The 12,769-nt window shown below is 38.6% G+C and overlaps 1 protein-coding gene across 1 annotated transcript in view; it reads left to right on the plus strand.

The window, feature by feature from the left end:
• Positions 1–10,084: 10,084 nt before the first annotated feature.
• Positions 10,085–12,769, plus strand: part of LOC116104783 (disintegrin and metalloproteinase domain-containing protein 25-like) — a 43,640-nt gene continuing 40,955 nt past the window's right edge. The window contains 1 exon segment of the mRNA XM_031391236.1: positions 10,085–10,097. Coding sequence (XP_031247096.1) covers positions 10,085–10,097 — 13 coding nt within the window.

Genomic DNA, 12,769 nt, shown 5'->3' on the forward strand with positions numbered 1-12,769 from the left:
ACAATAATAGTGGGAGATTTCAACACCCCACTCTCTCCAATGGACAGATCATGATAGCAGAAACTAAACAAAGACACAGTGAGATTAACAGAAGGTATGAAACAGATGGATTTAATAGATATCTATAGAATTTTTATCCTAAAACAAAGGGATATACCTTCTTCTCAGCACCTCATGGTAGCTTCTCCAAAATTGACCATATAATTGGTCACAAATCAGGTCTCAACAGATACAAGAAGTTTGAAATAATTTCTTACATCCTGTCAGATCACCATGGACTAAAGCTGTTCCTCAATAACAACATAAACAATAGAATGTCCACATACACGTGGAAACTTAACAACACTCTACTCAATGATAACTTGGTCAAGGAAGAAAGAAAGAAAGAAATTAAAGACTTTCTAGAATTTAATGAAAATGAAGCCATAACATACCCAAACTTATGGGACACAATGAAAGCAGTCCTAAGAGAAAAACTCTTAGCTTTAAGTGCCTCCAAAAAGAAACTGGAGAGAGCATACACCAGCAATTTGACAGCACATCTGAAAGGTCTAGAACAAAATGAAGCAAATTCACCCAAGAGGAGTCTAAGGCAGGAAATAATCAAACTCAGGGGAATATTCAAAATTAACCAAATGGAAACAAAAAGAACTATACAAAGAATCAACCAAACCAGGAGCTGGTTCTTTGAGAAAATCAACAAAATAGATAAACCCTTAGCCAGACTAACTAAGGGCACAGAGACAGTATCCTAATAAGATCAGAAATGGAAAGGGTGACATAACAACAGACACTGAAGAAATCCAAACCATCATGAGATCCTACTACAAAAGCCTATACTCAACAAAACTGGAAAACCTGGAAGAAATGGACAATTTTCTAGACAGATACCAGGTACCAAAGTTAAATCAAGATCAGATAAATGATCTAAACAGTCCCATATCTGCTAATGAAATAGAAACAGTCATTAATAGTCTGCCAATCAAAAAAAAGCCCAGGACCAGATGGGTTTAGTGCAGGGTATTATCAGACCTTCAAAGAAGACCTAATATCAATACTCCTCAAACTATTCCACAAAATAGAAGCAGAAGATACTCTACCCAATTCGTTCTATGAAGCCACAATTACTCTTATACCTAAACCACACAAAGACCTAACAAAGAAAACTTCAGACCAATTTCCCTTATGAATATCCATGCAAAAATACTCAATAAAATTCTTGCAAATCGAATCCAAGAACACATCAAAATGATCATCCATCATCCCAGGGATGCATGGATGGTTCAATATATGGAAATCCATCAACGTAATTCACTATATAAACAAACTCAAAGAAAAAAACCATATGATCATCTCCTTAGATGCTGAGAAAGCATTTGACAAAATCCAACATCCATTCATGATAAAAGTCTTGGAAAGATCAGGAATTCAAGGTCCATACTTAAACATAGTAAAAACAATATACAGCAAGCCAGTAGCCAACATCAAACTAAATGGAGAGAAACTTGAAGCAATCCAGTAAAATCAGTGACGAGACAAGGCTGCCCACTCTCTCCCTATCTATTCAATATTGTTCTTGAAGTCCTAGCCAGAGCAATTAGACAACAAAAGGAGATCAAAGGGGTACAAATTGAAAAGGAAGAAATCAAATTATCACTATTTGCTGATGATATGATAGTATACTTAAGTGACCCCAAAAATTCCACCAGAGAGCTCGTAAACCTGATAAACAACTTCAGCAAAGTAGCTGGATATAAAATTAACTCAAGAAAATCAGAGGCCTTCCTATACACAAAGGATAATCAGACTGAGATAGAAATTAGGGAAACAACACCCTTCACAATAATTACAAATAATATAAAATACTTTGGTTTGACTCTAACTAAGCAAGTAAAAGATCTGTTTGACAAGAACTTCAAGTCTCTGAAGAAGGAAATTGAAGATCTTAGAAAATGGAAAGATTTCCCATGCTCGTGGATTGGCAGGATTAATATAGTAAAAATGGCCATCTTGGTGAAGGCAATCTACAGATTCAATGCAAACCCTATCAAATTCCAACTCAATTCTTCATAGATTTAGAAAGAGCAACTTGCAAATTCATCTGTAATAACAAAAACCTAGGATAGTGAAAACTATTCCCAACAATAAAAGAACCTCTGGTGGAATCACCATTCCTGACCTTAAGCTGTACTACAGAGCAATTGTGATAAAAAACAAACAAACAAAACAAAACAAAACAAAACCTGCATGGTATTGGTACACTGACAGGTAGGTAGATCAATGGAGTAGAACTGAAGACCCAGAAATGAACCCACACAATTATGGTTACTTGATCTTTGACAAAGGAGCTAAAACCATCCAGTGGAAAAAGACAGCATTTTCAACAAATGGTGATGGCTCAACTGGCAGTTAGCATGTAGATGAGTGCAAATCGATCCTTTCCTATCTCCTTGTACAAAGCTCTAGCCCAAGTGGATCAAGGACTTCCACATAAAACCAGATACACTGAAAGTAATAGAAAAGAAAGTGGGGAAGAGCCTCGAGCACATGGGCACAGGAGAAAATTTCCTGAACAGAACACCAATAGCTTATGCTCTAAGATCAAGAATTGACAAATGGGACTTCATAAAGTTGCAAAGCTTCTGTAAGGCAAAAGACACTGTCAATAGGACAAATGGCAACCAACAAATTGGGAAAACATCTTTACCAATGCTATATCTGATAGAGGGCTAATATCCAATGTATACAAAGACCTCAAGAAGTTAGACTCCAGAGAACAAAAAAAAACTTATTAAAAAATGGGGTACAGAGCTAAACAAAGAATTCTCAACTGATGAATACCGAATGGCTGAGAAGCACCTAAAGAAATGTTCAACATCCTTAGTCATCAGGGAAATGCAAATCAAAACAACCCTGAGATTCCACCTCACACCAGTCACAATGGCTAGGATAAAAAACTCAGGTGACAGCAGATGCTGAAGAGGTTGTGGAGAAAGAGGAACACTCTTTCATTTCTGGTGGGATTGCAAGCTGGAACAACCACTCTGGAAATCAGTTTGGCGTTTCCTCTGGAAATTGGACATACTACTATCAGAGGACCCAGCTATACCACTCCTGGACATATACCCAGAAGATGCTCCAACCTGTAATAAGGACACATGCTCCACTATGTTCATAGCAGCATTATTTATAGTAGCCAGAAACTGGAAACAACCCAGATGTCCCTCAACAGAGTGGATAAAGAAAATGTGGTACATCTGCACAATGGAGTACTACTCAGCTATTAAAAACAATGGATTTATGAAATTCTTAGGGAAATGGATGGACCTGGAGAATATCATCCTAAGTGAGGTAACCCAATCACAAAAGAACAAGCACGGTATGCACTCTCTGATAAGTGGATATTCGCCCAGAAGATGGGAATACACAAAGTACAATCCACAAACCACAAGAAACTCAAGAAGGAAGACCAAACTGGATACTTTGTTCCTTCTTAATAGGGGGAACAAAATACCCATGGAAGGAGTTGCAGAGACAAACTATGCAGCAGAGACTGAAGGAAGGACAATCCAAAGACTGCTCCACCTGAGAATCCTTCCCATATTTAGTCATTAAATCCAGACACTATTGTGGATGACAGCAAGTGCTGCCTGACAGGAGCCTGATATAGCTGTCTACTGAGAGGCTCTGACAGTACTCGACTAATACAGAAGTAGTGGCTCACAGCCATCCATTGGACTGAGTTCAGGGTCCCCAAGGAAGGAGTTAGAGAAAAGACCCAAGGAGCTGAAGGGTTTGCAGCCCCTTAGGACGAACAACAATATGAACTAACTAGTACCCTCAGAGCTCCCAGGGACTAAACCACCAATCAAAGAGTACACATGGTGGGACGGACTAATGGCTCTAGCAGCATATGTATAGCAGATAATGGCCTAGTCAGTCATCAATGGGAGGAGAGGACCTTGGCCCTGTGAAGGATCTATGCCCCAGTGTAGGGGAATTCCAGGGCCAAGAAGTGGGAGAGGGTATATGGTTAGCAGGGGGACAGGGAAGGGAACAGGGTTTTTGTTTTTTCTTTTTTTTTTCTTTTTCTTTTTCTTTACTTTTATTTCTTTTTTTGGGGGGGAGGGGAAACTGGGAAAGGAGATATCATATGATATGTAAATAAAGAAAATATCTAAAAATAAATAAATAAATAAATAAATAAATAGAAAGGGGAAGCGAAAGATTAGCAGAATGTGACCAAATATAAAGGGAAGAATAAAAGTTAAAACTTAAGGGGTTGTCTTTTTTTATGAAATCATCACACTACTAAATGTATAATCCAAAGGGAAATGGAGAAACACAAGAGAAAGACAGCAGAGAGGGGTCACAGTAGCTTGTTTCTGAACCTATCTGGTGGGTGTGGTGCCGTTAAGATTGGAGACACTTGCCTTCCCTTTGATTGAGGTTGGTGCTGTGTCCCTACTGAACAATCTTAAGCTCTCTGGCAGAGCTATCCTCCAGTAGTAACTTCCCTTCTGTGTATACCAGGAGCCTCTACTGACCATGCATAGCTCTTGCATCTGGGGACTTAGCATATTCTCCAATGTTTTGTGTTTTTTTTCTTCTCTAACCTACTTTATTTAGGGTTCTTGAACACTTCAACCTCCCTCCTGGCTCACTGACGACAGGTAGGGAAAAAAGAAGGTTTATAAGAAATGGGAGTTCGGGATCTGTTTAGTAATAGTTCTTTGGGGGCAATTCCACTCTTCTCAGGATACCAGCAATACAGTTCAATAGCAAACACCAAACTAACAGTGGTGCCGTCCTGCAGAAACTGCAAGGCTCCATCCAATCAGCACAGATCAGAAGTCTGGCCCTGTGTTAGTCAGATACTGTCAGAGCCTCTCAGGAGATAGCTATATTTAGGCTGGCCATTCATCGGACTGAGTACAGGGTCCCCAGTGAAGGAGTTAGAGAAAGGACCAATGGAGCTGAGGGGTTTGCAGCCCCTTAGGAGGAACAACAATATGAACTAACTAGTACCCTCGGAGCTCCCAGGGTCTCAACCACCAACCAAGGACTGCACATGGAGGCGTCTGATTGTTCAGGCAGCATGTGTATGGTAGAGGATTGCAAAATCGATCATCAATAGGAGGAGAGGACCTCGGCTCTGTGAAGGTTCTGAGCCCCAGTGTAGGGGAATGCCAGGGCCAGAAAGTGGGAGAGGGCGGGTTGGCAGGCATGGGGAAGGGGGAGGCAACAGGGGTTTGTTTTTGTTGTTTTTGCTTGTTTCTTTGTTTTTTGGAGGGGAAACTGGGAATGGAGAAATTCACATGTAAATAAAGAAAATATCTAAAATAAAAAAAAAGAAAATAAATAAATTAATTTAAACACACACACACACACAAAAAAGAAGTCTGGCCCTTCTGTTGTCTGCTTGTTAATCAATTTTCTGGTTTTGTGTCAGTACCATCTGCCTCTTGTTATTATGGCTCTAAAAGTAACTTGAAATCAGATGTGGGAACAATTTTAGTCTTGTAGCTTTTGAATAGAATTGCCTTGGTTCTCTAAGACTTTTGTGTTTCCACATGAATTTTGAGAATTTTTTTTTTTCAAGTTCTGTGAAGACTTGCACTGGGCTTTTGATGGGAATTGCATTGAATCTGTAGACTCTTTTTGGTAAGGTAGATACTGTCTCAAAATTGGTTCTTCTGCTCTATAGGCATGGGAGCTTTGCTAGTGTCTCCTTCAACTGCTCTCTTCAGTGTTTTAAAGTTCCCATTGTGGAGGTCTTTCACTTCATTGGTTGGATGTATTCCAAGGTCTTTGGCTTTGGTTTGTTTTTAGGCAATTGCTAGTAGAATTGCTTCTTTAGTTTCTTCTTCAATATTGTTTTGGGTTTTGTTTTTGTTTTTGTTTTTTGCAATTGCCACTATTTTATTAGCAGCATGATTATTATACAATAAACTTGTTCTGGTATATAGACAATTTATTTAAAACAACTTTTTTCCAATTTTTGAATCAAACATCGTTTTACTATAATAATAAAATAATTTCTATCCAGAAAACTTGCAAGCATCATCAAAGAAAGCGACCATAAAATTCAATAAGTAGATTCGAATATACCTTCCAAATAGACACACCACGATTAGAAAATAGAATATGAATTCTTCCATTTTTAAAAAAATATTTGTTTTTTAAAAGCTAGTGAAGGTACGACGTTTTACAGTGGAATTACAGAGAGTATGCACACATATGGAAACATTCTCCTGGCACAATAAAAGCTAGTAACTATGTATGCACTTAAAAATTTCTTTTCAATAAGGTACAAAAAAACCCATTTTGCTTTCCCTAGTTCTCCACATGGTCTCCCTCAGCCCACGTTTTGGTGTCGGTTTCCACTTGGCCTGTGGGAGGCAGATGAATGGAAATTGAAGGGTTTGGGAACCTGATGTTAAAACCCTTCTGCTGGTGTAGATCTCAGGTTCTTTAAGGCCAAGACTCCACTGGTTAGACATGCAGACTGTCTTATTGAAAGGCCACCACAAATACTGACAGGACTCCACCACAGCCCCCTTTCAGCTGACACTACCTGGGGTCACACTTGAGCAGTGTGGGTTGGGGAGGGAGTAGTAGTTACAGAATGAGACTATGGTGGGTTGCCATGGTTACACCTCATTGACTCAACAGTTCATCCCACCCTTGGACTAGAGAATAACTTCCGAGTAGGCGACTCCTATAAGAACTGGAGAAAACCTATGCACCAACCTTCTTAGTAACTGATCTTTCACTCCAACAGTTCTAAGCCAGTGTCACCACAGCTCGGTAATCTAAGGGACAGTATGTTCTCTTGGTAAGGGTTACTGTAAACAGTGCTTCCCACTCAGGCCTTCAGATGAGCCCTCCAGACAGCAGAGGAGCAAGAAGACGTGAGTGGATGGAGTCTCCAAGTGATCTGTAGTAGAAGACTTAACTCCTTTCAGTTAAAAATGTTAGGGAAGTTCTTAGAGACTGGTATCATGGAGATGGTATCTATTGGCCAAACACACATATTGTCTGAATACAGGTGAAGTTCCTGTATCCAAGTGTCGGGATGTGAAAAACTGAAGCTGCTGTCTCACTTCCGCCTTTGTCAAGGTTCCATCTAAGCTATAAGAACTTGCACAGTAAGGGAGGGGACGTGAACATAAAGTATCAGAGCTAGGGTCTGTTTACTGCCCCTACGCTGTCTGGTTTGCACCACCCAGTACAACTGCTGAACAGGAATATAACTCTGAGAAACTGCTCTGCATTTTGTCTGGCCTCTACTTGAGAAACATCAGAATGAAAGCCAGGCATTCCAGCCAAGATGGATGTTTTACCCCCACGTGCGAAATGTTTTTTTTTTAATTTGTATATAGAAATGCTAAAGATTGTGCACGTTAATTTTGTGTCCTTCTGTTTTGCTGAATGGCAGTTTTTAGAGTTTTCTGGTAGAGTTTTTGGGGTTTTCTTATTATACAAAGCCACAACATCTGCAAACCAGGATTCTTTGACTTCCTCCTCTCATATTGCTATTTCATTTATTTGCTTTTCTTCTCTTAAGGTTTTAGCTAAGCCTTCCAATACTATCTTGAATAAAAGTGGAGAAGTGTTTTGATCTGTATATTAGTACAATTGCTTTGAATTTTTCCCTAATTAATATAATGCTTGGCTATAATTTACATATCTCTATATAAGTTATATACATACGGCTATATATGCATATATGATTTAGAGTGATTGATAAACTTAAATGATATATAAACAGATACATATAGATTAGTTATAGATATAGATCTACTTATTACCTTGAGACATGTTCCATCTGACCCAGTTTCTCAAGACATTTTTTCTGAAAGAATGTTGAATTTTGTCAAAACATTTTCCTAAATCTTTTGATATACTCACGAAATTTCTGTTCTGCAGTCCACTTAAGTGATATATTGTAATTACTAACATCTGGATGTTGAGCTATTTATTCCAGCATCTATGAAATAAAGCTAACTGGATCATATTGAATAATTTTGATGTGTTCTTTTAAAATTATTCCTTAGCTTTATTTATTTTCATTAAAATTTTAATATACTAATATTTGATCATGATTTACCTTCCCCCAACTCCTCCTATATCATCCCTAACCTTCCTACCCACCTACCCAACTCTGTGGTCTTTCTTTCAAGAACAAAAATCCCACAAAACTAAAATTAAAACAAAGAAAAAAGAAACAAGAGAAAATGCCAAAACGACGACAACAAAATGAAACAAGAAGCCCATACACAAAAACGAATTGGAGTTCACTTTGTGTTGGCCAACTACTCCTGGGCATGGAGCTTGCCCTGGGTGCGGTTGATATGCCCAGGGATACTGAATCTGTGAAAAGATTGTTCCCTACACAGCAGTATCAACTGCGGTAACTTCGGAGGTAGGGACGGAAGCTTCTTATCACTTCCCCTCTCAGTGATGGGACCACATCTGCATGGACACATTGCCGATCTTGTGCAGGCTTCCACAGTCTCTGTAAGTTTACATGTGCTCCTATCCTGTTTTCTTGAAGTCATCCATTGCTTCTAGCTCTTATAATTTCCTTGCCTCATTTTCTGTATAGATCCCTGAGTCTAGAGGGAAAGGGGTTTGAGAGAGAGGTTTTAGACTAAGTCTTTCACTTCCTGCATACTGTCCAGTTGTGAGTCTCCATGTTAATAACCATCTACTGCAAGAAGGAGCAGTAATGAGGATTAAGGAAGGCACTGATTTCATGGGTAGAGCAGTTTGTCATGAGTAGTAATTTTATTTCTATGTTCTTTTAATCAGGATAACAGCATTAGATTTTCCTCTAGGCCCATGATTTATTTAGCATCAGGTTCTTGACCACTTTAGCAGTGTCATCTTTGAATCCTATCTCATGGAATAATATTTAAGTCTACTTTTTAAAAAAGTGGTTGGTTAATTGCATGACATTTATACGACCATTACACCAGCATATCCTGGATGCAAGTTACTGTTGTAGGTCACAGGGTTTGTAGCTGGGTGTTAATGTACAGAGTGCCTTCCAGTACCATAGACCCTAGTCAGTAAGGGTGAAGCATCTATCTGGATACCAGCTAGACTTCTCTATATGTGATGAAGTATTGTCTTCAATAATTGGGACTTACTGAAAGCTTGTGGAAAGCATGCTTGGTTTGGACTTGTTTGGCAAATGATTTAACAAGAAGTGGCCCATTCCTGGCACTAGAGGTTTTATTTGGTGTCATAAGATGTCTTCTTGTGACATTGTCACCTTGTTTTTTTTTTGTTTTGTTTTGTTTTGTTTTTAGGTCGGTCACAAGCCTCTAAAATTTCACTCATTTCTTTTTCTTTTATGTTTTTCAATTTGGTGGATTTTAAATATCAAGGTACGTCCTAATGGGGTCCTGAATTCCATTCATGCTCATTCTAATGATTCACTCTTCTCTCCCTTCACTCATTTGTATTTTCTTATTCTTTCAGTTGGTGCAACTCATGCCTATCGTGTTTCTCTTCTGAAAACCTACACTTTACTTCACTTTTTGCATTTTTATTTTTATCCTTTTATTTTTACCTATAATAAGAATTTCATGTATACTTTCATTTTGTGACTGATTCATTGCATTCCACAGGCCCTTATATTCTGTTTTATTTTCATTCATTTATAGAAATCCATTCATTTCTTGAATGACCCATTCACCATTCAACACCACATTATTTGCTAGAGTTTATGCTTGCTTGATAGTTTCCTGTGCTACTGAGTTGTGCTCTGACATCATTTCATTGGAGAGAATACAAAGTTTAACTTCTGTTTCCCTATATTTATAAATATTTCCATTTTCCTATTATTTTATTTCTTTTAGAACAAGCACCATGGACATAGATATTGTTTAACTTGTCCTCATCGAATGAACTATTAATGTAGGTCTCTGCTGTGTCCATTTGATCTATGATGTCATTTAATGCAGATGTTTATTTGGTTGGTTTTTTGCATTTGGGGTACGAGTAAGATGAGGTCATGTAGGCAACATGAGCAAAACATATAGGAATAACGATTATATGACTTATGGGGAAAATGCAGAATGCTGGTAAACAAATGAGATTAATGCTGAGGTGGTGGAGCACACCTGTAACCTCGGCACTCAGGTAGAGGCGGACAGATCTCTGGGGGTTTCTGGACAGTCGGGGCTGCTACACAGAAAAGCTGTTTCAACAACCCCCCCCCCCCCCCCCCCCCCCAGAAAAAAGAAAATACAAAAGAAATGATCTAATTTATTTGGATAAGTTATTGAAGACTATCAGAAAATCTGATTATTCATACTGAGGATTCAATAGAAAATAAACTGGTGGAGATAGTAAAGTAGACTCAGATCCAACTGTAATGTTCTGTAGACTGATGTGTTCTTCTTGCTAGGCAGTTTAACCTAGAATTCAACTTTGTGGCAGACAAAGGAATATGAGAACTAATATTTTCTTTGCCATGTAAAGTCTCAAGGAAAGTCTACACCGGATGTGATATGAAGCAACTATCATTAGGAAAGATTGTGGACTTTGTCACTTCTTATGCTAGTAAGTCATTTAAGAATTTAGGGGTTAGAGAGATGGCTCAGTGGTTAAGAGCACCAACTGTTCTTTCAGAAGTCCTGAGTTCATTTCCCAGCAACCACACGGTGGGTGAGAACCATCTGTAATGGAATCCGATGCCCTCTTCTGGTGTGTCTGAAGACAGCAACAGTGTACTCATATACATAAAATAAATACATCTTTTTAAAAAAGAATTTAATACTAGGGGATAAAAGCATAAATAACTAGTCTGAGTTCACATACAGAAATATACACCATGAATCTTGTTCAGTATCCCAAATGTTCACCACATTAAAAAAAAAAACTATATTACTCTGCTTTATTTTTTGACATTTTTAATGTGTGGTTACTCTTGCTTTCAATAACACTGAACTAGACAGTGTATCAGAAAAAGATGCTAGATAGTAACTTCAGTACAGAAATTGATGAATTTGATAAAGCTATGGAAAGAAAACAATAGACAAAATATTTTGAAAGTCATATTTAAAGTTTCTATACAATATGGCACTATATATCTGTACGAATGAAGCTGTTATAGTCACTCAGAGGCTATGACATGTGGAATCATTGTATAAAATATTGTGGATAGATAACCCAGATCATAGTCTTTATACTTTGTTTTACTTTGAGAATATTGTATAACAACATATTAAGAATAAATTATGATGAATTTATATGGGTTAATTATCAAGAGCATCACATTAATAATAAGCCAATGCTTATCATCAGAACAACAACTGATATTTAAATTGCCAAACTGACTTTCAAGAAAAGTATAGAAGGCCATATGGTGGCACATGCTTGTAATCCTAGCACTTGTGTGGGAGCCAGAGGCTAAAGTACCATGGAATAGAAGCCAGAAAAGTTATATACACTGAAACCATATCTTAAACCAGCAACAAACTAGAAAAAAGGAAAACATGAAAGTGTTAGGATGTTACTCAAAATTTAGAAATTTTGTCTTCAAAAGCTTTTTCTTTTCTTTTCTGCTATGTTCTTTAGGAGTGTGTGTGTATGTGTTTGTGTGTGTGTATGTGTGTGTGTGTTTTGTACACATGTAGCCACTTGTGAGTGTATATGTGACTACATATATAAGCACATCTATGGTGTCCATAGATAGATGTTGGATGTTTCTTCTTGTTCACTAACCTTATTTCAAGACCGGATCTCTTGTTGCACACAAAACATACTAATGTAGCTAGACAGGCTAGTCATAAAGCCCCAAGCACTTATCTGTTTCTACTTATTCTGTTTTAGCCTCAAATGCCAGTGTGGAGTTTACAGGCACAAATTATCAACCCTGGTATGTAAATATGAGTTCTGGTGGTCCAAACTCAGTCCTCCTGCTTGCCCCACAGTATCTTATGCATTTAGCCATCTCTTTAGTCTTGCAAGTCTCTAATTTTTGTCCTTGCTTAATTTATCCAAGCAATTAGGCAATATTGCTGTTCTATCAATAAGATTTATATTTGTCCTAAAACAAGTTTTCATATACCTAAATTTAGTGATACAACAAAGATTCAGGACAATAAGTGCTGAAAAAACTCCAATTTTTGAATAAAAAAGAGACACAGGAACTCCACCAGCAGAGTGGCTCAGGTTCCTTCCGGTCTCTCTGGGCTGGTGTCCTGAGTTGACCTTGGGCTCAAGCTCTGCAGCCAGTCTCACAACACCCAGAAGAAGCTCCACTCCCAGGTGCTCTGACACTCTCAGGATCAGAGGTGAGGAGGACCCAACATCTGTCCCAACCCCTGTAGTACCTGGGACCTGCAGGACCAGGCACACAGGAACTCTGCCAGCAGAGTGCCTTGGGTTCCTTCCAGTCTCTCTGGGCTGGTGTCCTCAGCAGACCTTGGGCCCAGGCTCCACAGCCAGTCCCACAACACCCAGAGGAAGCTGCTACACTCCCAGGTGCTCTAACAAGCCCAGGGTCACAGGATACCAGAATCACAGGGTCACAGAGACAGACTGACTCTGAGGAGTTCTGATACAACCAGGATCACAGGAAGGACTGACTCCAGTCAGATTTAGAAAAGGCAGGTAGCACTAGATAACCAGATGGTGGGGGGCAAGAGTAAGAAAATAAACAACACAAACCAAGGTTCCTAGGCATCATCAGAACCCAATTCTCCCACCATAGCAAGTCCTGGACACACCATCACACTGGAAAAGCAAG

This window comes from Mastomys coucha, unplaced genomic scaffold, assembly GCF_008632895.1.
Source record: "Mastomys coucha isolate ucsf_1 unplaced genomic scaffold, UCSF_Mcou_1 pScaffold22, whole genome shotgun sequence".
Lineage (NCBI taxonomy): Eukaryota > Metazoa > Chordata > Mammalia > Rodentia > Muridae > Mastomys > Mastomys coucha.